General features: G+C 52.9%; 1 protein-coding gene across 9 annotated transcripts in view; it reads left to right on the top strand.

The window, feature by feature from the left end:
- Positions 1–25,745, top strand: part of POLR3E (RNA polymerase III subunit E) — a 33,370-nt gene extending 7,625 nt beyond the window's left edge. For 3 of the 9 annotated variants that reach the window (XM_060648754.2, XM_060648755.3, XM_060648756.3), the window contains exons 4-22: positions 2,275–2,352; positions 3,086–3,201; positions 3,597–3,679; positions 9,129–9,236; positions 9,582–9,631; positions 11,584–11,703; positions 12,676–12,761; positions 13,135–13,179; positions 13,268–13,359; positions 14,617–14,737; positions 17,746–17,827; positions 18,913–18,972; positions 19,070–19,227; positions 19,695–19,756; positions 20,275–20,798; positions 22,580–22,723; positions 23,359–23,436; positions 24,617–24,742; positions 25,373–25,745. In XM_060648754.2, the coding sequence (XP_060504737.1) occupies positions 2,275–2,352; positions 3,086–3,201; positions 3,597–3,679; positions 9,129–9,236; positions 9,582–9,631; positions 11,584–11,703; positions 12,676–12,761; positions 13,135–13,179; positions 13,268–13,359; positions 14,617–14,737; positions 17,746–17,827; positions 18,913–18,972; positions 19,070–19,227; positions 19,695–19,756; positions 20,275–20,798; positions 22,580–22,723; positions 23,359–23,436; positions 24,617–24,742; positions 25,373–25,429 (2,190 nt within the window). In that variant the 3' untranslated portion in view covers positions 25,430–25,745. Of the gene's footprint in view, positions 1–2,274; positions 2,353–3,085; positions 3,202–3,596; positions 3,680–9,128; positions 9,237–9,581; positions 9,632–11,583; positions 11,704–12,675; positions 12,762–13,134; positions 13,180–13,267; positions 13,360–14,616; positions 14,738–17,745; positions 17,828–18,912; positions 18,973–19,069; positions 19,228–19,694; positions 19,757–20,274; positions 20,799–22,103; positions 22,724–23,069; positions 23,437–24,616; positions 24,743–25,372 lie in introns of those variants that run through there. The other 6 variants (XM_060648757.2, XM_060648758.2, XM_060648760.2 and 3 more) reach the window with 6 other exon arrangements.
- Positions 25,746–27,359: the final 1,614 nt, after the last annotated feature.

The raw sequence follows: 27,359 nt of genomic DNA, 5'->3' as shown, positions 1-27,359 counted from the left end.
GTGTGCGATAAGGTGGTTTTCTTGGCCTTTGTGGGCGGGCAGGTTAATAGTCTCTCATTTTGAAGATGGGAAAACCAAGGCAGCTGTGAGAGGCAGAACAGTGTAGTGGTTAAAGCTTGGGCTCTGGGGACAGGCAGCTGCATTGAGGCCCAGCTCCATCGTGACTTAGCTGTGAGCCCTCGAGCCAGGCCCTTAAGCACTCTGTGCCTCCGTTTCCCCGTTTGCAAAATGGTGGCGGTAACACTATACCTGCCCTGTAGGGTCCCCTTTGGGGTGGGGTGCATCCACACTAAAGTGCTCGAAACACTGCCCAACACGGACCTCAGCACCACAGTCTATTTTAGGACAGTTTTGTCCCCTGTCTCCCTGCCTACATCCCTAGGCAACCACTAACCTGTTTTCTCGCTGGATTTGCCTGTTCTGGATGTTTCATACATACTGAATCATGTCATATGGGCTTTTTTTACTTAGCATCATGTTCTCAAGGTTTACTCATAGCATGTATCAGTGCTTCATTCCTCTTTATGGATGAATAGTACTCCATTGTGTGGATATATACACCACATTTCGTTTATCCATTCACTGATGGGTGTTTGGGTTGTTTCCACTTTGGGCCCATTAAGAACGGTGCTGCTGTGAATGCCCCCGTACAGGTTTTTATGTGGACAGGTATTTTCATTTCTCTTGGGCATATCCCTAGGAGCCGAATTGCTGGGTCCACTGGATACTCTGTGTTTAATGTTTAGAGTAATGGACAGACTGCTTTGTACCAGTTTACATTTCCAACAATAAGTATGGTTTTAAGTATTTTGTCTCCTGCCGCCTCTGAGAAGGTAAGGCACAGCGAGGCTAGTAACTTGCAAGGGGCCCAGGGCAGGGCGGCGATGGTGGTGCCCCAAGTGTGAGCTGGGAAGGGGCCCAGCGTCCTTCCTCACCACCCCTGCAGGGTCTGCCTTTGCAGGCCATGTGGCTGGGGGCCTGTCCTTCAGACCTTCTGAACCGGTTTCCTTGATTGGCCGCAAAATGATGGGGGAACTGGCAGTGGTGACAGTGACCCCATATGTGTTCGCAGTGTGCCAGGCCCTGGGCTAGTGGCCACCCCTGTCAGCCTCCTTCCCTGCCCCAAGCAGCCCTGTGAGGTGAGGACACCCTGTGAAGTGAGGAGCCGGCCCAAGCGCACAGGCGGCCAGAGGCAGAGTTGGGAGCGGAACCGGGGCCTGATTCTCTCAAACCTGTGCCGTCCACCACCACCCGTCCCAGCCCGAGATCAGGAGGGTACAGGGCCGCCCTGAACCTCGGCCGACTAGGGGCCTCCCAGGCTGTTGTGGGCCAGCCTGTCCCAGCCGGGGCCTTTTTCAAGGGCTCAGTCCAGGCCAGCTGGGCTGCAAGCTATTTGTCCTACTGCGGCCCTAAGTTCCTGCCCAGGAATCAGGGAGGAGTCAGTGTGTTGTTTGAGCTTTTAGGAAATAACCATTTCCTTGGGCCGGAACACAGCAGATCTGCAGCGGCCCCCACGCAGAGGGCTCACTTTACACGCTGCCCCGCCCCCAGCAGGCCCCTTCCAGAGGTGGCCTGGTTCGGGCATGAGGGCGCTTCAAACCGTGACTCATCTGCCCATCCTGTAGCGTCCGTTCGGTGCAGGAGAAAGGAAAGGAAAGGTGCCCCTGTGAGGATGGGTGTGGGAAGGTGACCCCAGTGTGTGCAGAGCAAAGAAGGGACTTGAGAACAGTATATTAAAGAGTGACATAAAATAACTTCACACATGGTGACACTGGGGCCCAGAAGGGGCTCTCTGAGCCAGTCATCAGCAGCTTTTTATTACAGAAAAGTTCACAGGGTGCCGGAGAGAGAGAATGGGGTAGCGAATTCCCTCTTGAGCAGCCCACGGCATGTCGCTGGCCAGGTCTTCCTCTGTGCTTCCCGTGGTCTCCTTTGCCTTGTCCTTCTCCACCTGGATGGCCTGTAAATTGGCAGCTAGACCGCGGACCCTTACTCTTGCCTTCACGGCAGTATCCTGTGGCTTTACCAGACAGAACCTGCAGGGCACTGTGCACCGGGGCCTGTTGGGGCTCCTGGTGCTTAGGCTTGTCCCTCGGAGGTCGGAGATCTACGAAAATGGCGCTTTGGGAGGAAGCTGGGTGGAGCCAGTGTGAAGGGCCCAGTGGGGATCTCTGGTCTCTGCTTGGCATTGAATCTTTGTTGGAGTCTTCGAGCCCAGCGCTGGGCTGGGCTGGGCTGGGCAGAGTGGACAGACAGCTCCCTTCCCCTCTCCAGTACCCTGTGCGTCCAGCCTCGATGACCTATGATGACATTCCACACCTCTCGGCCAAGATCAAGCCCAAGCAGCAAAAGGTGGGCTGCCCTCTGATGGAGGTGGAGGAGGGGAGGGGTGCTATGGGTGCGGGCTGATGGAAGAGCAGACAGGCCCTCTGGGGACTAGAAGCCCACAAAAGGGGCGATTGGAGGGTTCAGAGGAGAACCAGTCGCTTCCAGAGCTGAGAAAGCCACCAAGGAAGGAAAGTCTCCAGGAAGAAAGAGGGTGGGCAGCTCCAGAGAGGCCAGGGAGTAAGAAGTCTTGAGAGGAGTTAGGGACTGGGAATGGGGGGGGGGGGGGGGGGGGCTCATGTTCACAGGATAAGGCAGGGGCCAGCATGCAGCAGCCCTGATAAGGGGGATCATCCAGTGCCTTGAAGGGCTGGGGTGCTAGGGGCCAGGAGAACTGTAGGTGTGCCCTACCCTGTCTGGCGGGTGGCTGCAGCCCCCCACCCCCAGATTCTTTAAGAGAAATTGGAAATGAGAATTTTTATGAGAAAAATCTGTTGGTTTTTTACTGTTGGCACCCAGTTTAGATTTTGGAGGGTAGAATGGGGAGGACAAACAAAACTACATGACTCCCACCCCCCAGAAAGCACTCTGGCCTTTCTGTCAGAATTTGGGTTTATGGCCTTCAGTGGAGACTGAAGCCTGGGGGCTTGCTTCTGGGCAGGGCTGGGACTGGCAGGGACTGGGGTCAGGAGGTGGCTGTGGGCAGGTTGGGGATGTTCTTGTGTTCCTCATATCTGGTGGGGGTGCTTGGTGCCTACAGGTAGAGCTTGAGATGGCCATCGACACCCTGAACCCCAACTATTGCCGCAGCAAAGGGGAGCAGATCGCACTCAACGTGGATGGCGCCTGTGCAGACGAGAGCAGCACATACTCCTCGTGAGTTCCCTGGGCCCGGTCTCCAGGCTTTGGTGTGCTCCAGTACGAGCCTTCTGAAGGCCTGTGGATCGCCTGAGCCCCTGTGCCCCTGTCCTGGGCTCCCTACCAGCGTCCCAGCTTCACATGCTTGGGCCTGGACCAACCCTGCCCTGCAGCAAATGTCTTCTCTGTGGAGAGGCCCCGTGATGGGAGTGGGGCTTGTACCCACCCCTGTCCTTCGGCCACAAACCTCATCCCCAGCTTCCCTGCTGAGGCTCCCATATGCTGAGTTGGGGCCTTGGTCCCTGTTCCTTGGTGTTGGCTTTCAGAAAGCGTCTGGGGTAGAGGGGCTTTGTCTGCTGTGCCCTGGGTCTAGAGCTTCCTTCTGCTCCCTTCTGTTCTCCTTCTGCTCCCAGGAAGCTGATGGACAAGCAGACGTTCTGCTCCTCCCAGAGTACCAGTAACACGGCCCGTTACGCCGCTGCACTCTACAGGCAAGGTACCCGCACTGGGCATCCGGGCCGCCGTGGCTCCTCGAGGTCTCTGGAGTGGGAGAGAAGCAGGATGGGGGCCGGGACGGGGAGGCTGTCCTTAGCCTGGTACCCAGCTTGTTGCTCCCCGAAAGCTGGACACCCGCAGGGGCCAGGCAAGTTGTAGAAATGACAGATCGTGGGAGCTGGAGTTGGCCACCACTGAGGACTTCTGCCTCCTGATGCTGCCTGACCTGATAGGGGTGGGGCATCCAAGGTCATTGTCCTCCTGGGACACAGGCATACGCACAGCATAACTTTTGAGATAGGTGGTAGCATTTGGTTTTAAATATAAGGTACTTGTGCACGAGCAGTGTTACTCCTAGACCGCATCTATCCAAGAGAAATGCAATGTCTGTCCGCAGAAAACTTGTACGTGGATGTTCATAGCAACATCATTCATAATAGTGAAAAGGCAGAAACAATCCGGAAGTCCGTCAGCTGATGCCAGGAGAACGGTGTCCTGCAGCTGTGTGAGAGATGGCACACTGGTGCTTCGGAGCCCTAGCGTGCCCGAGCCTTGAAAACACGATGCTCAGTGAGAAAAGCCAGTCACAAAGGGCCACATATATGAGTCCCTTCACGTGAAGTGTCCATAAGAGGCAAGTCAGTAGAGACAAAGCGGAGAGCGGTTGCCCGTAGAATGCGTTGTGGCTGAGGACGGGTTCAGGTTTTCCTTCTGGGAGATGAAGATGTTCTTAGATTGATTGTGGTGCTGGTTGTACAACTCCAGGAATGTATGAAATACATTGAATTGTATGCGTTAAGTGGGTGGGTTTTGTATGCCATTGTTATGGTCTAATAAAGCCTTTAAAAAGTACAAGGTGTAGTGTAAGTGTTTAGAGTTCATAAAGCAATAAAACTAATTTGGACACTTAGGAAACAAACTAGAATAGACTCAAAAGTTGTATCAACTTTTCTTTTTTGAACCTGTGTCTCAAGGACATAGTTTGGTTTTTTTTTTTAATATTTATTTTATGGAGAGAGTGGGCATGTGTGTGAGCCGGAGAGGGTCAGACAGAGACAGTCTTGTTTGTTTGCTTGTTTGTTTGTTAGTTAAAGTTTATTTATTTTGAAAGAGAGAAAGTATGAGTGGGGGAGGGGCAGAGAGAGAGGAGAGAGTGAGGATCCCAAGCAGGCTCTGCACCACGGTGTGAGGCTCATACTCGTGAGCCATGAGGTCACGACCTGATCTGAAGTCAGATGCTTAACCAACTGAGCCACCCAGGCGCCCTGAAAGAGAGAAATTTTTTTTTTGGGGGGGTTTTTATTTAATTTATTTTTTAATTTACATCCAAGTTAACATATATGCAACAATGATTTCAGGAGTAGATTCTTTAGTGCCCCTTCCCCATTTAGCCCATCCCCCCTCCCACACCCCTCCCGTAACCCTCTGTTTGTTCTCCGTATTTAAATCTCTTCTGTTTTGTCCCCCTGCCTGTTTTTATGTTATTTTTGCTGCCCTTCCCTCATGTTCATCTGTTTTGTATCTTAAAGTCCTCATGAGTGAAGTCATGTATTTGTCTTTTTCTGACCAATTTTGCTTAGCATAATGCCCTCTAGTTCCATCCATGTAGTTGCAAATGGCAAGATGTCATTTTTTTTGATTGCTGAGTAATACTCCATTGTATATATATACCACATCTTCTTTATCCATTCATCCATCAAGGACATTTGGGCTCTTTCCATACTTTGGCTATTGTTGATAGTGCTGCTTAAACATGGGGGTGCATGGGGGTGCATGCCTTGGAAACAGCACACCTGTATCCCTTGGATAAATGCCTTAGTAGTGCAATTGCGGGGTCGTAGGGTAGTTCTATTTTTAGTTTTTTGAGGAACCTCCATACTGTTTTCCAGAGTGGCTGCACCCGCTTGTGTTCCCACCAACAATGCAAAAGAGATCCTCTTTCTTCACATCCTCGCCAACATCCGTTGTTGCCTGAGTTGTTGTTAGCCATTCTGACAGGTGTGAGGTGGTATCTCATTGTGGTTTTGATTTGTATCTCCCTGATAACGAATGAGTGATATTGAGCATTTTTTCATGTGTCAGTTGGCCATCTGGATGTCTTCTTTGGAGAAGTGTCTATTCATGTCTTTTGCCCATTTCGTCACTGGATATTTGTTTTTTGGGTGTTGAGTTTGATAAGTTCTTTATAGATTTTGGATACTAACCCTTTATCTGATATGTCGTTTGCAAGTATCTTCTCCCATTCCGTTGGTTGCCTTTTAGTTTTGCTGATTGTTTCCTTCGCTGTGCAGAGCTTTTTACATTTTATTTATTTTTGAGGGAGACAGAGAGAGACAGAGCACAAGCGGGGGAGAGGCAGAGAGAGAGGGAGACCCAGAATCCAAAGCAGGCTCCAGGCTCTGAGCTGTCAGCACAGAGCCTGATGCGAGGCCTGAACTCGCAAACCGTGAGATCATGACCTGAGCCGCAGTCAGACGCCTAACTGACTGAGCCACCCAGGTGCCCCAGCTGTGCAGAAGCTTTTTGTTTTGATGAGGTCCCAATAGTTCATTTTGGCTTTTGTTTCCCTTGCCTCTGGAGACATGTTGAGTAAGAAGTTGTTGCGGCCAAGATCAGAGGCGTTTTTGCCTGCTTTCTCCTCGAGGATTTTGATGGTTTCCTGTCTTACATTGAGGTCTTTCATCCGTTTTGAGTTTATTTTTGTGTCTGGTGTAAGAAAGTGGTCCAGGTTCATTCTTCTGCATGTCGCTGTCCAGTTTTCCCAGCACCACTTGCTGAAGAGACTGTCTTTATTCCATTGTGTATTCTATCCTGCTTTGTCAAAGATTAGTTGGCCATACATTTGTTGGCCCATTTCTGGGTTCTCTATTCTGTTCCATTGATCTGAGTGTCTGTTCTTGTGCCAGTGAGAGAGAAAATCTTATTCTGGCTCCACGCTCAGCCCAGAGCCCGATGCAAGGCTTGATCTTACAACTGTGAGATCGTGACCTGAGCCGAAAGTTGGACACTTAACCAACTCAACTGAGCCACCCAAGCGCCCCTTAAGGACATAGTTCTTTTTTAAATTTTTTAAATGTTTATTTATTTATTTATATTGTCTTAATGTTTATTTTTAAGAGGGAGAGAGCATGAGCAAGGGAGGGGCAGAGAGAGAGAGAGAGAGGGAAACACAGAATCTGAAGCAGGCTCTAGGCTCCAGGCTGTCAGCACAGAGCCCCATGTGGGGCTCGAACCCACGAACCGTGAGACCTGAGCCGAAGGCAGATGCCCAACTGACTGAGCCACTCAGGCGCCCCTGCACGTTTGTTTATTTTTGAGAGAGAGAGAGAGAGACAGCATGAGCAGGGGAGGACAGAGAGAGAGGGAGACACAGAATCTGAAGCAGGCTCCAGGCTCTGAGCTGTCAGTACAGAACCCCACACAGGACTTGAACTCATGAATCATGAGATCATGACCTGAGCCCAAGTTGGATGTTCAACCAAATGAGCCACTCAGGAGCCCCCAAGGAGACAGTTCTTCAAAGCCCACCCTTGCAGCTGGGACCATTCATTTCTTTCTTTTAATTAATTCTTATTATGGCAAAATATACATAACCTAAAATTTACCATTTTAATCATTTTTTAATGTTTATTAAAATGTTTATTTTTTTGTTTTTAATGTTATTTTTGAGAGAGAGCACATGCTGGGGAGAGGCAAAGAGGGAGAGAGGATTCGAAGAAGGCTCTGTGCTGACAGCAGACAGCCTGATGCTGGGCTCGAACTCACAAACCGCGAGATCATGACCTGAGCCAAAGTTGGGTGCTCAGCCGACTCAGCCACCCAGGTGCCCCTACCATTTTAACCATTTTGAAGTGTACAGTCCAGTGACATTAAGGGCATTCGTGTTAGCATACGACCATCACCACCATCCATCTCTAGAACCTTTGCCATCTTCCCAACGTGATTGTGTTTTTCTGTAGCTAAACTTACCTGTCCTTTTTCCTCCTGTGTCTCTTGTGGTGTTTCTTAGGATGCTTTCTGCCATCTTAAGAGGTTCTCCTAAAAATGTTTTTCTAGTATTTATAGTATTTTATACTAAAATTTTTAACATCTGAAAATTATTCTATGTAGGGTGGTAGGATGGTTCTTTTTTTATTTTTTTCATTTCAGTACAATTAATGTCCAGTGTCCTATTAGAGCCAGGTGTACAACAGAATGATTCAGCAATTTTATACATGACTTAGCTGCTCATCACGATGAGTGTACGCTTAATCCCTTCCCTAGTTCACCCATCCCCCCCACCTCCCCTTTGGTAACCACCAGTGTTCTCTGTAGTTCAGTCTCTGCTTTTTTTTTTTTTTTTTTTTTCTATTTTTTACCATTCTTATTTATTTTTGAGAGAGACAGAGACCGAACACGAGCAGGATAGGGGCACAGAGAGAGGGAGACACAGAATCCGAAGCAGGCTCCAGGCTCCAGGCTCCAAGCTGTCAGCACAGAGCCCAACATGGGGCTCAAACCCGCGAACCGCAAGATCATGACCTGATCCAAAGTTGGGTGCTCAGCCGACTGAGCCACCCAGGTGCCCCGTCTTTTTTTTTTTCCCCCTCTGGTTTGTTTCTTCTTTATTCTTGTTCATTTGCTTTGTTTCTTAAATTCCACATATGAGTGAAATCATACGGTATTTGTAGGATCGTTTGTTTCTTTACTCCTGACCGCGAGCACTCCGCTCCCTCTGGGGCCCAGAGAGCTTTCACAGAGCCACTTACCAGAGCCTTAGCATCTGATGTCTTCTCTTTCAAGCCCACATTGACTTGATAGAAGTGGATTATCTTTGCACTGCCTCCTGGTGCACTGGTCTAATTCACAAGTGATCTTTGTCCGAGACTGTGTAGACCCTCCTCCAGCTGGCCGCACCAGGGGCCGTTCCTCCAACCACATTTGCAGTAGCTGACTTCTGTGCGGATCGGGTGGGATTTTGATGAGCAGAGTTGGAGGATGAGCGGAGGCAGTCTGAGTGCGTGAGGAGCAGGGGGTGGGCATTGAAGGTGTCCGGCGAAGACCTGGCGGGAAAGAGCAGGCTGTGTTTGGTGTGGAGCAGTTGCCCGGTGTGGCCAGAGCAAGCAGCCAGGGGGAAGGGAGTGGGGACGGGCTGGGAAGGTGTGGGATGCTTGTGGGGAGAGGGCCGTGTGCAGGCAGGCTTAAAGAAGTGACTTCGAGCAGAAGAGTCTGGATTCACGTCCTGGTGCGGTTGTGTGTTTACTGCATCTGGCAGGGCCGGGGGTGCTGGGAGTGGCCGCTGGCCTGGTGGTCCCAAAGCTCTGGGACTAGGGGCCAGAGCAGAGGTGGGAGGTGGTTTGGCAGTGGGTCAAGGTCTTTGCAGGGGTCCAGGGCCCTTCGGGACTACTGTGAGCCAAGCCGGTGGGCTGACCCCGGTTCCTAGAGTCACGTCCATGCCCCCCTTCTGCCAGGTGAGCTTCACCTGACTCCTTTACACGGCATCCTGCAGCTGCGGCCCAGCTTCTCCTACCTGGATAAGGCAGACGCCAAGCACCGAGAGAGGGAGGCGGCCAATGAGGGTGAGCTCTGGCCCCCCAGCCCTGCTGTTAGTGTGGAAAAAACTAGCCCAGGGGTTTGGCTTCTAGGACGCTGAGCAGCACGGCTGCCTCTACCCCCTGGATGCCCTAGCACTCCCCTCCGCGACTGTAACAGCCAAAAACATCTTCCCGTGTTTCCACTTGTCCCTGGGGCGGGAGCAAAATTGTCCCCGGTGAGAACCACTGACTTGTGCAGCTGCCTCCGTCCAGAAGGAGAACTGACACCCCTGCCTGAGGCCTTCCGTGTCGGTGGGGCTGAGAGCAGGGAGTAGGGGCGCCACCGGAGGCTGCAAGCAGGGGCCGCGTTCTCTTGGCTTTCTCTCACAGCAGGAGACTCCTCGCAGGACGAGGCAGAAGAAGATGTGAAGCAGATCACGGTGAGTAGCTCTAGCCCCGAGAAGAGGGAGGGTGCGGCCTGCAGAGGCGGCAGGCTGGCCTCGGAGCTCAGCTGCCCGGAGGCTGCGGGGGCCGGGAGGGTCTCTGCGGAACGTGGGCTCCAGGGGGGAGACAGATACCGAAACCGTGTTTCCTTCAGAGCCTTTTTGCTGGTGACTTGGGGGGGATAAGCTGGTCTCTGCCTGGCCTGATTTATCCCAGCAGTAAACAGGATAGCAGCCCTGGGGTTCTGTAGAGTTGGGGACCCAGGGCCCAGAAGGTTCAGTGAGCCCTCAGCCTGTGCCGTGAAGCCCAGGTCCTAGTAGAGCGAAAACGCCGCGTTAATTAACCGTGTAATTCTGTCTTTTCAGGGGTGTGCAGATGCAACATTTCTCTCTTAATTCTTATTCATATATCAAACATTATTGGAAGAATATTGACCTTCCATTTATGGCTTCTGAAGCTTCCTCTGTGTAAGCGTAGTTAGGTTAAAATGAGCATTTAGAGAAGAGTCCTGCACAAATATTGATGTGGATGACACACAAATGTGGCTAAAGTTGTAAGCATTTGCACATCTTTGAAGGACAGGCAGATACTGATGTAACCGGGGGCGGGGAGGGGGGTGGCGCTCACCTGTTCTCAGTAGCTTGGTGAGTGATCTTAGAACCCTCCTTCCCTTCTCTACTCACTGGCCCTTGTTTGTTTTTTGGTTTTTTTAATTTTTTTTTTTTCTTTTTAATGTTTATTTATTTTTGAGACAGAGAGAGACAGAGCATGAACAGGGGAGGGTCAGAGAGAGAGACACAGAATCTGAAACAGGCTCCAGGCTCTGAGCCATCAGCACAGAGCCTGACGTGGGACTTGAACTCACGAACCGCGAGATCATGACCTGAGCTGAAGTCGGACACTTAACCGACTGAGCCACCCAGGTGCCCCTCACTGGCTCTTGTTTAACAAGGCACTTGTAGGCCCATGTGCCTTAAAGGACCCATACAGAATCCCAGGATCCTGGGGTGCCTGGCTGGCAGTGGCGCGTGCAACTCTTGATCTCAGGGTCAGGAGTTCAAGCCCCAGTTGGCTATGGAGCTTACTTTAAAAAAAAAAAAAAAAAAAAAAAAAAAAGAATCCCAGGATTCGATAACCCAGCCAATGCCTCTGTGTAGGTACCCTTCACAGGAGGGGTGAGTCAGGGCTTCGTTCTGTCTGTACTCTAAGCAACGGAAACCCAGATCTACCTAGCATGAGCCCCAAATGGAATGTATTAGTCCCTGTTACTGAAAAGTTGAGGGGTAGCATCAGGTGTGGCTGGATTCAGGTGCTCAGACTCTGTCATCAAGACCTGGTTTCTCCATCTCCACCTCCAGGTTCTGCCTGCCTCTTTTGGCCTCTTTCTCAGGCAGGGTGTCTGTCCCCAGTGGTACAGAGTTGTCCCAGCTCCAGGCTCACATCCTCCCAGCTTCCAAGACCCCAGGGGAAAAGAAACTTCTTTGTCATTACTTCTAACTAAAGTCCCAGACTGGACTCGTTGGCTTGGCCAACCCTGAACCAGCCCCTGTGGCTAAGAGGATTTGGTGCTCGGATTGTTCAGGTCTGAGTCACGTGCCCACTCCTGTGGCTGGGAACGTGTGTGGGGGTGGGGGCGGGGGAGGGATATTTGCTCTCCCAAACCGAGGGGGAACTGGGCGTTTCCTAAAGGAAAACGGGGTCCTGTTGCCAGCGGGAGTGGAAATAGAGTGGGTGCCGACAGGCGGAAGCAAAAGAAAGCTGCTCTGTGGCCTGTGTTGGCGAGTCACAGAGAGGGACGTGGTTGGAGCTGTATTTAAGAGACCTGTGTCAGGAAATGGGGGGGCTCAGGGGTGGGAGGTGCCCCAGGTGTGGGGTTCTCCAGCCTCCTGGTGGGCGCGGAATGCAGCCGGGTTGTGTCCTGGGCCTGAGGCCACCACGCCCCTCCCAGGTGCGGTTCTCCCGTCCTGAGTCAGAGCAGGCCCGCCAGCGCCGTGTGCAGTCCTATGAGTTCCTGCAGAAGAAGCACGCCGAGGAGCCCTGGGTCCACCTGCACTACTACGGCCTGAGGGTGAGCCGGGGGCCCCAGGGCAGTCCTGGGAGCAAAGCCTGGTGCCCAGTGTGGCCTCATTGTCTCACAGTGAACTGGTTTCACATTGAGTGGTAGCCCAGGGAGGGAGGATGAAGTCCTATGGGCAGTTTGTCCCTTGATCCAGCCGGTCTCCTGAGTGTCCCCAGGGGAGCAGGAGACCGGGAAGTGAGTCTGCTGTTTCTTGGGTCAGGGGTTTCGGCCCCCCAGACTCTGCCAAAGTGTGAGCATCTTACGCTCCCTGGGGTGGGGCTGGTGTTTAGTTATGTATTTTTATGCATCACGGGTCCTGAACGGAGGCGCATGATAGAGAACTGGCCATCTCTTCCCTGGGCCAAGTTCACCATGTGTTTGCCAAGGGTGCTTTTGACTATACTTGCTTTTTATCTGGTGTGTTGACCTTGAGTCCAATCCTTGAAACTGTTGAGTAAGGGAAACAATTGAATCAAAGCCAAAGACACCAGAGGCTAGGGCTCCCTAACATTTTTCTGGGGAAGGAACAACTCATGATTTCTCTGGAATCTTCTGAAAGATTCGTGTTGACAGAGTCTTAGAGTCAGACTTCAGAAGCTCTGCTATTTCCTAGTGTGTGACTCTAGGCAAATTACCTAATGAGATAAGTTGAGATATATATGCAGCCATTGGACTAGACCCTGGCACATAGTAGGTGCTCACTGACTGTTAGCTGTTATTCTTATCATTGCTTTTAGTGGTCCTGTGTCACAGACAGGGCCCCTAGGCATGGGTGCTGGGGCTGTTCAGTCACAAAGCTGGAAATGGTTGGTTGAGGCCACATCACAGAGGCCTTGAATGCCATGCTCAGGTGGTTGGTTGGCTTTGGGGCCAGACAGTAGGTGGCTGGAGTGGAAGGTGATAGAGGGGTGAAAACTGGAGGGCAGAAGGGCTGGGTGGGGGGTGGCAGAGGGTCCTCCCACCCTGCCCCTCCACCAACAGGACAGCCGCTCTGAGCACGAGCGCCAGTACCTCCTGTGCCAGGGTTCCAGCGGGGTTGAGAACACAGAGCTTGTCAAGTCACCCAGGTGAGGTACTCTGGTCCATGGTGTTAATCCCTATGGGCTACTGAACCTGTCACTGGCACTAGGAGGGTCCCTCTGATGTGGGGCCTTCCTAGGGACTGTGGTCCGTTCTGTAGTGTGGAGGAGGGACATGGGGAGGGGTCCTTTGTCCTCTGGAGAGGGCCAGGAGAGTGGGTGTGGGAAGAGATGGTTCTCCTTTCTGTACAAGTTTGGGGCGGGTGGGATGCTAGGGAGTATGGGGATGGATTTCTGTCTGCTTTCCCACCCCCCAGCCCTTCCCTGGGGATGCTTCAGCTTAGGTGCAGTCTGGGTTCACAGGCAGGTGTGGGGCAGGGACAGGGCCCGGGAGCCCCTGACCCTGCCCTCTTCCCTGCAGTGAGTACCTCATGATGCTGATGCCACCCAGCCCAGAGGAGGAGAAGTGAGTAGATTCGGGCCACACGCCATCCTCCCCACCCCAGACCTCCCCCACATCCCGTCCTGTAACACATCACCTCTGTTTTCATCAGAGATAAACCTGTGGCCCCCAGCAACGTCCTGTCCATGGCCCAGCTGCGTACCCTGCCCCTGGCCGATCAGATCAAGATCCTGATGAAGAATGGTGGGTGGACACCCTTCCCCCTGGGGGGACCCCAGCCCTGCCACCTCCTGGGGAAACAATCTGGGAGAGACTAAGGACTTAGGGGCGAGGCCAGAGGCCCCCACCACCCAGAGTGTGCCCAGCTTTACAGCTCCAGCCTTGTCTGGAAGGAAGGTACGGCAGCAGGCTCCCGCAGCCAGGCTCTGGATCCTGTTCCGCCCTGGCCACTCCCCTGCTGTGTGAGCCTGGGCAGGTCACTGACCTTCCTGAGCCTAAGTTTACCTGTAAAAAGGAACTAAGCTCCTAGGGGGCTGAGATGAGGATTCAGAGACCAGGTTTCTATGCGGCTTATACAGAGCCTTGCACGTGAACATGAGTTCCGTTCATTTGCTTGCACTGTTTTGAGGCGTCCTCACCAGGCTCCACACAGTAGGGACTGGTCTCCTTTTTCAGAGGACTTGGAGGGCCAGAACCCTTAGGGCAGATGTGAGCCCTGAACCTCAAGAGCCGAGTCCCAGGACCTGGGCTCCTCTTCTGAGATACCAATTCAGGGGTCTCCAGGGGCCTGAGCGGAGGGAAGCTCCCAGCTATGCCTGGGGCTGCCAGGGTGCCAGGCCGATGGCTTTCCTGCAAAGGACATGGGGTCATCCCCAGGTTCTTGTCTTTCTGGGCCTCAGTAGTAATAGTCTTCCCCCCTCCCCCTTTTTAAAAATTTTTTTTTAATGTTTTATTTATTTTTGAGAGAGAGAAACAGTACGAGTGTGGGAGGGGCAGAGAGAGAGGGAGTCACAGAATCCGAAGCAGGCTCCAGGCTCTGAGCTGTCAGCACAGAGCCCGATGCGGGACTCGAAATCATGAACCACAAGATCATGACCTGAGCTGAAATGGGAAGCCTAACTGACTGAGCCACCCAGGTGCCCGCCCCCCCCCCCCCCCCCGCCTTTTTTTTTGACTAGGCTCCATGCCTGACATGGGGCTTGAACTCATGACCCTGAGATCAAGAGTAGCGTGTTCTACCCACTGAACCAGCCAGGTGCCTCGTAATAGTTTTACCCTTAAGGAGCACCTTTTGGGGTCTTTCCTGCAGGATTCAGTGAGGTGCAGGGTGTCTGCACATAGCAAGCAGCCAGTGAAGTTGGCTGTTGTTATTACCCACGTCATCAGTGTTATTTACATGCCGGGGTGGTTAAGTGAACCTGAAGCTATGTAGACTTGGCAGGGGAGAGGGATGGGCCCGGGCACCCTTCCCTTGTCTGATGTTGTCTGTGTCCTCCTCAGTGAAGGTCATGCCTTTTGCCAACTTGATGAGCCTCCTGGGCCCCTCCATCGACTCTGTGGCTGTTCTGCGTGGCATCCAGAAGGTGGCGATGTTAGTCCAAGGAAACTGGGTGGTGAAGAGGTCAGTCCCTCTGACTCTGTGACGGGATAGGGATCGTGTGATCCATTCAAATTCAATGTTTTGAGTTTAAGCCTACCTTAGTGCTTTCTGTTTGTCCTGCATTTTACATCCATTCTTACCTTCTACTGGATTCTTTTTTTTTAATTTTGTTTCTCTCTGCTAATTTGGAAGTTCTCCTTTCTGGACCTTACAGATTTCAGTGTGCATTCATAACTGATGATGGTTTAATGGGTTGTTTGGTTTTTTTTTAAGTTTGTTTATTTTGAGAGAGCGCGTGCATGCGCGTGGAGAAGGGGCAGAGAGAGAGGGAGAGAGAGAATCCTAAACAGGCTCCACACTGTCAGCGTGGAGCCTGATGCAGGCCTCCAACTCATGAACCATGAGGTCATGACCTGAACCGAAATCAAGTCAGACGCTCAACTGACTGAGCCACACAGACACCCCGATCACAGTTTAATTAATTAATTGCTGTGTTTTACCCACATCCAGCACAATTCAAAGAGCTTAGAATATTTTATATGTATTTTCTTCCCAGTTCCCGTGCCATTGTATTTATATATTTTGGTTGTATTTTTTTTAAGTTTATTTTTTCAAGTTTATTTGAGAGAGCGTGCGTGGAGGAGGGGCAGAGAGAGAGAGAGAGAGAGAGAGAGAGAGAGAGAATCCCAGGCAAGCTCCACACTGTTAGCACAGAGCCTGACATGGGGGCTCAAACCCACGAAATTGCAAGATCATGACCTGAGCTGAAACCAAGAGTTGGATGCTTAATTGACTGAGCCACCCAGGCGCCCCTTAATTGTATTTAAAACCCACAAGATATTATTGTATTTAGTCAATATTCTTTAGATCTGCTCACATATTTATTTACCTTTTTATTCTGCTCATCCTGCCTTTCTTCATCTGAGTTTCTATCTGGGATGATTTCCTTCTCCTAAAAAGTGCTGTGGTGTTTACTGAAGGTCTGCAGGTGATGGATTTCCTTGGTTTTGATACAGTTGGAAATAGAAAGGATATTTTTACTGAGTGTAGAATTTGCGGTTGATTGCTTTCCTTCCACACATGGACATAATTTCATTGTGTTTTCATTCCCATTGTTCCTGGTGACAAGTCCAGTCTTTACCCTAGCTTCTCTCTGGCTCGTTTTAAGATTTTCCCTTGTTTTGGCTTTTTACAGTTCCTTAAGATGTGTCTGAGTCTGAGTTTCCTTTCACATATCCTGTGGGGTTCAGAGGTCCTGAATTTGTGGCTTGATGCCTGTCAGTAGTTTCTCTTCTGTGATTCCTCCACCAGACTGTCCGTTTCAAGGGGATAGGGACTCTCCCTCATGTCCTTGGTACTCGGTACAATGCCTGGCACATCTTAGACCCTTGCCAAGCGTGGCTCCCTGAATTATGTTAATGTTAAATAGTGTAATATAAAATTAATTCATACAGGCTCGTTTTTTAGGAAGTGTGGTATAAGGCGAACAACCTATCAAAATGTGAATTGTTCCAATTTTTAAGTCCTTCGTTGCAGCAGCTCCCATCATTTCAGTCGGCCAAGTGAATGGTAAAGGTATTCATGTTACTGCCACATGGTGGCGCCCTTGCCCCGGGAAACAGATGCCCGGTCTCTGTCCGTACATTGTGGCCACTGTCTTGTGCCGCACAAGTGTTTGGTTATAGAAGGCCTTCGGATGGCACGTCACTCATTAAATGGGACAGCCAGGTGTATTACAGCATGAATGAATGAGAGGATGCTGACCCGGAGAGGCAGAGACTTGCCAAACGTCTGGCAGCAAGGCAGCCGCAGAGCTGGGGTTTGAGCTCTCTGCCCGGCACCGCCCATGGCCCTGATGTTTCTGCCCTTTCAGCCTGAGGCGTGTCCCTGTGACTTGAAGGCAGGGCCCGCTGGGCCCTGTGTTCTGTCTGCCCCGGTGCTTCGGGTCCTGCTGCAAGCCCACGCTGCCACACCACGGCCTGTGGGCGATGCTCCTTCTTTGCCCTGTCCTTTTGTGTTCTTGCGAGGAAATGATGCAAAATTCATAAATCGTTCGGTAAATATGGCCGTGCCCTCTGCTCCGCTCTCTTCCTCACACTGTCTCTGTCCTCGGGAAATCTGTGGGGCGGAGGTGGGCTCCATTACAGTTGAGCACAGCGAGTGCAGAGATCCAGGGCATGGACCATGTTCTTCCGCTCATTCAGTACCCACTTAGTGGGTCCCTTCTGTCTGTGTGGCAGAGGTGAACAACACAAGCCAGATCCCTGTTCCCTTAGTTATTCTGGGTAGAGAGGAGACACAGAGCTCGATCTCGATGGAGGGGTATTAGTTGGTTGCCAGGTGGAGGGAGGAGGGGAGGAGAGGGGCCTCCCAGCAGAGGCACCGCAGGCACAGGGCGGCCTGGGGAGGTGTGTGTGACACCCCACTGGGGTGTGATGGGGTCTGTGGCTGAACTTGGTCAAGTTATGCTTGTGAGCCTCATGACCCTGCTCTTTCGCCCTGGGCCCTGAAGTTCTCTGAGCTTGACTGCTGGTCCCCTTGTTTTCTCTCCAAAGGCTTTAGCCCCACTGGTGCCTCAGGGCCCAGCCAGGTCCCAGCCCCTGACCCCTGTCACCCCTGCTCACACTGCCCACCCCGTCCCTTCTGGCAGGTGGTAAAGGCCTCGTGTGCTGTTTCACAGCCAGTCTCTTGGCCTCATGCCTGCCGCATGTGGAGGACTCGCTGTCTCCCCGAGTCCTGGGCTGGCCTCTTTCTGAGCCCCTGACTGCGGTGGGCCTCGGGGCTGGGCCAGTGTGTGCACGGAAGGTCGAGAAGGGCAGTGAGGAAGAACTCTTAAGCGGGTGTGCGTAGCAGGGGTGCTTCTTTTCTACATACGTGTTCACAGAGCCAGGCTCCAAGGGTAAAAGAGAGGCCCTGGGAAGCCGTCTGAGCCCGTGTTGGAAAGAGTGCTTGGAGCTGGGGGCGGGCGCTATGGCAGGTAGAGGGGCTGAGGGATGGGACTGACCTGTGGCTCCTGCTCTCGTTGGCAGCGACATCCTGTACCCCAAGGACTCCTCCAGCCCTCACAGCGGCGTGCCTGCCGAGGTGCTCTGCAGGGGCCGAGACTTTGTCGTAAGTGCTCAGGCCCTCTGGCCTCCGGTCGGTTGGGTAGGGATCACGGGGGTGGGGGGTCGGGGGCATGCAGGGCTTCCAGGACCTTGGCCCCGGTGGTGGGAAAAGGGCAGTTGTGGCTCTGGACCCTATTTCTTTCTCCTTCAACTCAGAATCCTGGAGTCTGGGGCTTCATAAGAAATCTGAGTTCCTCTGGCCTGGGGATTATAAACCAGAGGCCCATAGGTGGACTCTGGCTAAGAAACAGGTTTCATTTGGCCTGAGCAGGCTGCAGTCTTGTTTTTTTTTTTATGTTGACTTAAATCGATTTTTACAATTCAGAATCACCGTACAAACCAGATTTCTACCTTAAGAATAATTGGACAGTCTGGGACCACTGGGCCCAAATGCCTGAAGGGCACCAGCGTTGGGTGGGACTGACCATCCCGTTCTCCACGGTCCTGGGCGCATCTGCTTCTCTCATACGTGTTCCCTGCACTATTGCTGTGGGTTTTTGCTGGCTCGTTCCTCTATTCCATTGCCCTGTCCCACCCCCTGCCCTTATCCAGAACTTAAATCCCTGCCACAGCCTCCCTGAGGGCTTGAACCCTGGCCGTTGGGATCAGCACTGCCTCCTTTGGCCTCAGTTTTGTGCTTTGAGTTCAGGGAAATCGGTCTCCTTAGCTTGTGCACGGGGACCGTGATGTGCTCTCGCACAGGCCTGCTCACGCGGGCAGCCCTTAGGCTGCTCTCTCTGGAGAGAGTGCCTGTGTTTTCCTTTCCCTGGTCGGATGTCCCAGCTCCTTTGGACAGTTAGTGTCTGGGTGCCTGTGCAGTTTAGTTTGGTCTCGGGGTCGAAGCCCAGGGGTGATCCACTCCCAGGCTTGTTCACAAAGCCCTCAGCCGCCCCTGCCTGTCAGCCTTTCTCTCCCGTGCAGATGCTGTCAGACTGCGCCTGGGAGAAGGTCTGGTCAAGTCTGAGTTCTTGTCGGCGACTGTCTTCCCTGCCCTCGGGGCCCCAGGACAACTGCATGGGTTTGGGGCACGGTCTTAGGAGCAATCTATCTTTGTTTGCCCCCGGAAACATGCTGCTTTTTCTCCCTCAGATGTGGAAGTTCACACAGAGCCGGTGGGTGGTACGGAAAGAGGTGGCAGCAGTGACTAAAGTAAGTGACGTTCCCCCTCAGAAGCCCAGGCCCTGCAGGGAACGGGGGCCGGGGTGGGCTTTCGGGCCTGCGGGCCTCACTTCTTCCCCTCCCCCAGCTCTGCACGGAGGATGTGAAGGACTTTCTGGAGCACATGGCCGTAGTGAGGATCAACAAAGGCTGGGAGTTCATACTGCCTTACGACGGAGAGTTCATCAAGAAACATCCAGATGTGGTCCAGCGGCAGCACATGCTGTGGTCGGGTATCCAGGCCAAGTAAGGGCTTACTGAGCCGTCCACAGCCACTTCGTCCCCTAGGCCGGGTGTGGGCTGGTGAGAGCATACTGGGGCTGCGTGCACCCCGTCCTGCACGCCAGTGGATGTGGCAGATTGATCCAGACCCGACCACCGCACCCCCCCCCCCCCCCCCCCACAGGCCTGGTACAGCCACCCCTGCCAATCAGAGCTGGCAGGTGTGTTCTTAAGGGTCAGGAAGGAGGGCTGCGTGTGGAGAGCAGGAGCCGGGGTTTGCATGGCCCGAGGCAGCGGGCTGGAGACTGGCCGCGGAAGAGAAGGCTGGGCCACCGTCGCCCACCGCAGGGCCGTGCGCGGTGGGGAAGGGCGGCTGGGCTCTGCGCGCACAGCATCCTCGGTCACCAGGATGTCCCTGGCCTCAACAGGGAACGTTGCCGTAGTGAGGCAGGTGACCCGGGACGTGGCTTAAAATTTTTTCTTCTTTTCAGATTAGAAAAAGTCTATAATCTCGTGAAGGAAACCTTGCCAAAGAAGCCAGATGGACAATCAGGTGTGCGGGGGGCTTCAGACTGGGCAGGCCCCTAACCCGCCCCTGGCTCCAGGCGGGCTGCTCTGCTGGGGCTCGTCGGGCCCAGAGAGGGGTGTGTGGCTCTCCGCATCGGTTGGCCTTTCTGTGCTTTCCTCTCCCTTCCCCACAGACCTCAGCTTAAGGCTTGTCCCCCTTAAATGCTTGGCCTCGGGGACTGAGGGCCTGTGCGCTCTGAGGCTCTCCTGGGTTCTGGGCCCTCTTGGGTCGGCAGGAAGTGGTGGGGGGACAGGAGGAGCTGGCAGAGACCAGGAACCCATCCTGGTTGGGGTCTCCCAACGTGCGATGCTGACTCTCCCCACTTCTCTTTCTTTCCTCTCTGCCGGGGTAGCTCAGTCCCCGCTGGGTGAGGTGGGAGTGAGAGGCTGGTCTGCACTGTTTCCATCCCCTCCCTCTGGGAGACCGGGGGGTGTCCGCAGGCCGAGGGCCCCTCTCTGCCCTGTCTCTACGCCCCCCTGAGCAGCACTGGCCTCTGCCTGCAGGGCCTACCGGGCTGGTCTCCGGGGACCAGCGAGTCCAGGTGGCCAGAAGCAAGGCCCAGCAGAACCACGCGCTGCTAGAACGGGAGCTGCAGCGGAGGAAGGAGCAGGTGCGGGCGTCCACGGTCCTGCCCGGCGTGCGGATCAAGGAGGAGCCCGTGAGTGAGGAGGGAGAGGAGGAGGAAGAGCAGGAAGCAGAAGATGAGGAGCCCATGGACACCTCTCTCGGTGGCGGCCTCCACAGTAGGCTGGCCAACGGGCTGCCTGGCGGGCGGGCGGCGGGCGGGGACAGCTTCAACGGGCACCCGCCCCCGGGCTGTGCCGGCACCCCTGTGGCCCGGGAACTGAGGGCCTTCGTGGAGGCCACCTTTCAGAGACAGTTTGTGCTCACGCTGAGTGAACTCAAGCGCCTCTTCAACCTGCACTTGGCCAGCCTGCCACCTGGTCACACGCTGTTCAGCGGCATCTCGGACCGCATGCTGCAGGACACGGTGCTGGCCGCCGGTTGCAAGCAAATACTGGTGCCTGTAAGTAGAGCCTGCGCCGGCCCGATGGGCGTACGAACGAGGCTGCCCTCCGGCCCTCAGGCGGGCTCCTGGGCGGGCAGCGCTGCTCGTGGCGGAAAGGAGGCCGGTCCCGTCACTCTGGAGTGGCCTGCGCCCTGCTTGCCTTGGGGGCGTCGGTTTGGAGGCTGCCTGGGAACGCGGGAGGACCACTGACCTTGCTTTGAATTTTGGCTCTCGTGTGGTGGCTTTGTGTGACCTCGGGCCTCTTAGGCTCTGCGCCGTCGTGTGACGTGGGCAGATGTTGGCTTTGGTCTCCTGGGACTTGGGTGAGGGCCCCCTGAGATGTCTGAAGGCGCCAGGCCGCTACTTGGCCTAGAGCGGGGGCTGTCCGTGCAGGTTCCCTGGCCTGGTTTCCAGCCCCCCACTCTGCTGCTGCCGGCACATCTTGTTCCTGTCGTTTTTTCAGGATGACTTTTTTTTTTTTTTTTTTTTTTTTTTTTTTTGAGAGAGAGAGAGAGAGAGTTGGGGAGGGGGCAGAGTGAGAGAATGTCAAGCAGGCTCGGCCCTGTCAGTGCGGGGCTCCATCCCACAAACCATGAGATCGTGGCCTGAGCCGAAATCAAGAGTCAGACACTTAACCGACTGAGCCACGCAGGCCCAGCCCCAAGCTGACTCCACTTCTGTTATCATTTGATCTTCTTTGCAATTTGTAGGTATAGAAACCGAGTTTTAAAGAAGGGAAATGAGCTTGTCTCGTATACCAGGAAGTGATAGAGCTGGAATTTGAACCTCAGTTTAGTGGCTGCAGGGCTGAAAATTTTTTTTTTTTTTTTTTTTTTTTTTTTGAGAGAGAGAGAGAGAACAAGAACATGAGTAGGGGAGGGACAGAGAGAGGGAGAGAGAATCCCCAGCAGGCTCCGCACTGTCAGCGCAGAGGCTGATGTGGGGCTCGAACCCACAAACCACGAGATCATGACCTGAGCTAAAATCGATAGTCGGGCGCCTGATCGACTGAACCACTCAGGTGCCCCAGGGCTGAACTCTTTTCTGCTGTAGTGGCTTGTGCGTGGGTTCCGGCAGGCCTTCCAGGCTAGAGGTTAGCTGGCCAGGCCAGCATGGTTAGCATTTCTGATGCCAGGCCTGCAGGTGGCAGCGTGACACCCCCGTCCCCCCACCCCGGGGCTTCCTGTCCCTGCAGAGGAAGGGGCCCCAGAGTGAACGAAATGTAGGAGCAGAGCGTGTGTTGTGGACCATTTCCCTTAGCTGAGCGTGAGGAGTGTCAGCTGTGGCTTCAGGACATGGTGCTGGTTATTCTCTCCTCCTAAGCTCTGCCCAGACTTGGCGCCAGACCGCGTGACGTGGGGCTGCGGCTGCCTCTTAAGAGATCGTTGACGTTTGCAGTCCAAGGTCAGAAGCACCTGCAGCGTTGGGTGATGAGGCAAAGGCCCAACTCTGTGTACGCGAGAAACAGAAACTAGGACGAGAGGCCTGAGGTCCCATGCTGGCGGGGCCGTCCCAGGAGATCTGGCCCTCATGTCTGGGAGCCTCCTTGGTGTGGTTTCCTCTGGAAGGTACCAGGGTTTGGGGGCCCTGCCCTATTTGGAGCACCCTTGCCCCCCCAGCAAAGGGGTCTAGGTAGCCCCAGGCCGTCTTGGGTGCTGTGTGGATGGGAGAGGGATGTGAGGTAGGCTGCTCTCAGGTACCCTTGCCCTATTTCTCCCTCTTAGTGGGGCTGGGATCTCTGGGAGACCATGGCCCCTCTGCTGCTCCCATCCATCTCCCTCCCCATGATCCTGATGTAGGGACCGTATATCATAGTCTCCTCTGAGGAGGAAAAGACCTCAGATGTGTACACAAGGATGCTCAGGTCCAGGGAGCAGGAGGAGACTCGACTCACAGGCTTGAGTTTAATCCTGTTTCTACTATTAGACGTTCGACTGTGGACAGTGAGTAAACCTCTGCCCTGGAGCAGCTCCCTGCTCCCACCTCTCTGGTTTCCAGCGATCAAATGAGATTGTACGTGTCAGGGTCCCCCCGGGGCTTTATGTGGTGGTAGCCACCCCTGTTGTGTTGTCAGGGCTGGAAACCAGTCTACCAGGTGTCCCGAGCCTGGCCACCCTTTTCTTGGTCCCCCTTCAGACCCTGCTGAACCAAGCGGCATGGGTGCTTGGGAGCTGGGCAGGGTCCGTAACCCACAAGGACACGGCCCTCGAGAGAGGGAATCCCCAGATCCTCCTAGGGGCTATGGGGGTGGGAGTGCTTCTCAGGGCCCATCTGCGCGTGTATATTTAGGGTAGGAGGACACTGGGTGTCGGAGCAGAGCGGGGAGCTAATGCCAGGCTAACGGGACACACAGCAGAACTCCCTTCCCCACCTTGTCAACTGCATCCGGCGACTTGAGGCTGGGCCTGTCCCGCTCCCTCCCACTGACGCCCTAGTGAGTGGCAGGAGCTGGAACTGGAACCCACAATCTCACAAGGGCGGCTCCGTCCCTGAATGGGGCTTGTGCGGGCTGGGACGGGTGAGGGGCGGGTGGACCCACGTGGCAAAGACAAACTACTAATGCCTAGGCCTTGGTTAGTTTCCCCCACAGACCGCTGCATCCCCAGATGAGCAGAAGGTGTTCGCCCTCTGGGAGTCTGGAGACATGAGCGATCAGGTGAGGTGACCTCTGCTACCGTCTCCCCAAGAGCAGGGAAGGGGGTGTGAGGCCTTCGGGGAGACCCAGAGTGTGGTAACACATGCTCGTTTTCCAGCCGCTTTCAAGTTTAAATATTCTGGCTCCGTGTCCCCGTGTAGTGTTAGGCCGGACGTGCCAGTCATTTGACCGGAACCCTTGGTCCCCTACTATCATCTGGACTGGCTGCATCCAAGTCCTCTTCTAAAAAATCTCCATAGACTCCTAGGACCAACCCCCGAGATGTCGTTCAGTTCCAGAGGAACGGGGAAGGGTCCTAGGTATTTAAACTTCTACAAAGCTTTCCAGAGGATTCTGCCACCCAGCCTGTCTGGTGAACCGGTGACAGTCCACGTTTCTCAGGTGCTGGATTTCTAGGTTAGAGAAACTGGTCCATTTTGCCTCCTGTCACACCCTGGCAGGAAGGGTCATAAGTGTCTAGTGAACAAAATAGGAGTTAAAACAGCAGCAGTGGCTGCATGGACCCTGACGTCCAGAAATTTTCCTTCAGTCGTGAACTTGCTTGAACTTTAAGTATTTCAGAGTAAACTGCTAAAACACTAGTCGGCCCTATTCCTAAGGTGTGGGGAGGAAGGGAGATCCCTCTTCTGCCTCAGAGGGGCTGACGGACAGGCGAGGACAGACGGGAGGGCCTCTGTGCCCCGGGGCTGTGACGGGGCCCTGGAGCAAGAGCGTCTGCAGGGGCTCTTCCTGAGCCAGCCTGTGTGCTCTTGGCCGGAATAGGTGGCATCTGAAGTTTCTGGTCCTGAAGGGGTAGGAAATGAAAACAATTTCACAATTTCAATCTGATAATGAGAAGATAAGTGCATTGAGACAAAGCTCTATGGGCAACAGTCTCCAGCCCTGTCTTCATGTAGCTTAGACGGTGACTTTCCCTGCATCCTAAATCCATTTTCACTTCTGTTTTGTGTCACGAACACCACGTCTGTACTGCCGATCCTCCGCTGGCGCTTGCCTGGTCCTTTCTTCTTCTTGGGGTCTCAGGGGACGATGGATTGGTCGGGTGTATTCCTGTCTAGAGAAGTCCTGGCGCACACAGACTGCAGAGTGGAGTTCAGTCCCATGGCTCTGGATCTCTTGTTCAGGGAGGTTTCTCTTTTAGGTGACTGTTTCCCACAATAACATATTTTTGCTACTAAAGCACCGACAGGTTTTGCTTGAAATCTTTTCCAAAAATTACCGGGTCCGCCGGAACATGATCCAGTCGCGGCTGACTCAAGAGTGCGGAGAGGATCTGAGTAAACAGGAGGTGGACAAAGTGCTAAAGGTACACGCGCTCTGGGGAGCAGCGCCTGCGGTGGAGGCCGACAGGGGGTGGAAGTCCTCCCCGCCCACCCCACCCCCGCCAGCTGCTCACGGCTCGTCCAGCCGGTCATCCCTTTAGGTGACTGGGCCTGAGTCCTGACTCCACTCCCCTCTTGAATCCTGTACCACTTGGCTTTCAGTAGAATCAATTTTTAAATTTGAAAGGAAATACATAATTTATCATCTAGTATATGCAAGTCCTTAAATATACTACTTATAATGCTTTTATGAACGGACTATGGTGCAGAAACCTTGGAACACAGAAAGCTGAGGATGGTTTCTTTACATCTTGACTTAGTATCTCAAACATCCAAGGCTGTCTCTGGTGCTGTTTACGAAGCACCTTTGTTCTGGGTCAGCTTATTGACAGTTTTTTTTATCTTGTGCTTGCCGAGCATATTCTTTTGTGGTTCCCCCCGCCCCCCCCCGAGAGGAAGAGGGCCTGAGCCCCAAGCACTAAAGAGACCAGGCAGTTACCACAGCATCGTCATCTCCCGTTTGTGTTCTATCCATTAATCATAAACCGAGTCGTGAGGAGCCGTACGGGCCGGAGTAGCTGCCTCGCCTGCTGAACACCCTTCTCTCGTCACAGGACTGCTGTGTGAGCTACGGTGGCATGTGGTACCTTAAAGGGACGGTACAGTCTTGACAGTAGTCACGGACCACTCACCCAGTGCATCGAAGTCCCAGGAAGGACGGCGGAGCCGGCGGAGGTGGACGCAGCCTCACCTGCTTCCGAAGCCACGGAGCAAGAGGACCTGACCGTCCCGCGGCTGGGGTGTCGTGCTGTCTGGTGGCCAGCGGGGGTCACCCTCAGCCAGTGGCAGGGTCAGCTTCAGTTAGATCGCTCCCAGAAGACGGCAGCCGGGACCTTCTTTACAGTATAATTTGAAATCCCCAATGTATTTTGCTTATTATTTGGTTTCATTCTCCTAATAAAGAGAGTGTATACTGACCACAGGCAGGCTGATATAAATCATGGTTTAATATTTTACTTTTCAAACTTAATGCCAACGAGGTCTAAGTTATGTTTACAAGATGAAGAAAACCTCAAGGTTTTAAATATTTAAAATGTCTAGAAGCCAGTGTGTAGTTTTTGATTATCTGCTAAGACTTCGGCCACTTTACCTTTTAAAACTCCTTACTTTATGTAGCAGTCTCGACTGTTTACATGAACCATAGGAAAAATCAGAATCAAATCCATCTATTCTGTTTGCATAAGGATGCAAACAAAACCAGGTAAGTATGGAACGGTGTATAAGTAAGGTTATCACACTTTGATGTAAAAAATTTATATTTTGTGTATTTTTAAAATAAATGTAACACTAACCTGGCATCGTGGTGCTACTGTCTTCAAAGGGTCACAGGAAGGCAGTGCTGTCTGTGCTCTCAGGGCCTCGATTACAGCCAGGGGAGGGAGCCCACCGTGGGCAGGGGGGGAGGAGGGGAATGACCTGAGCAGCGCTGCCTGGCACAACCATGCAGCCATAGGTGTAACTTGTACATTTTGACAGTAAAGAGAAGCTAGTAGAAATAGGTTATTTAGCCCAAGATGTAGCTAAAACAGCAATGTATAATTAAAAATGTTAGTACAGGGGCGCCAGCTAAGTTGGTAAGCATCTGACTTTGGCTCAGATCATGATCTCACAGTTCGTGAGTTCCAGGGCTGTGTCGGGCACGCTCTCAGCAGAGCCCACTTCGGATTCTGTGTCTCTCTCCCTCAAAAATAAACATCAAAAAAGTGATAATAAAAAGTACAAAAAAAAAAAAAATACCACGTTTTCAAGATCTGGTACCTTATACTTACGCCATTTGCAGTTTGGACCAGCCACAGTTTAAGTGCTCACTTGGGATGTGTCGCTAATGTCAACCTTATTGGATAGTACAGCCCTAGAGGATTAGGAAGAAAGTAAGAGTAAGCTGGTGTGGGCAAGATGTGAAATTTTACTACCTAAGTCTTTTTCCATGATCTGTTTTGGGCAAAAGAGCCACTGGTACCTGAAGGTTTAGTTGATGGTCTATGCATGCTCAACACCAAAAAGGAAAACATTTGGTAATGTAGTTTCACAGGACATTATGCTCTTGGTACTACTAACATGAGCCTGAAAAGAGTAAAAAGTTTCCAGAGTTGATCAAGAGTATGTCCAGTTATTGTATAACCACCTTACAAAGGAGAGACTCCTCATGGTGCACAGCAGAGACGGCATGACCACAGAGAAGTTAAGGGTCTCAGGGCTCAGTGGGCAGTCATAGCCTGAAACACACTGACAAAGGGAAATGAGTTAAACACTGAATTCAAATAGGAAAGTAAACTTAAGGAATTTAGGAAAGAATTGTTAAAAACAAAAAAATCCGCTATAAGAATTAAAGATAGACCAACATGAAGGAAAATGGCATGAGCCTTACAACTGGTTGGAAAGACCCTCCCCCACTCATGCTCTGTCCCTCTCTATGTAAAAAATAAACATTAAAAATTAAAAAAAAAAAAAGGGGGGGGGGTTGGCGTCTGGGTGGCTCAGTCAGTTGAGCATCCGATCAGGTCATGATCTCACGGTCTGAGTTCGAGCCCCGTGTCAGGC

Source organism: Panthera onca, chromosome E3 (genome assembly GCF_046562875.1).
Source record: "Panthera onca isolate mPanOnc1 chromosome E3, mPanOnc1 haplotype 2, whole genome shotgun sequence".
Lineage (NCBI taxonomy): Eukaryota > Metazoa > Chordata > Mammalia > Carnivora > Felidae > Panthera > Panthera onca.
The sequence above is the reverse complement of the archived record's forward strand: the minus strand, read 5'-3'. Positions and strand labels throughout refer to the sequence as shown.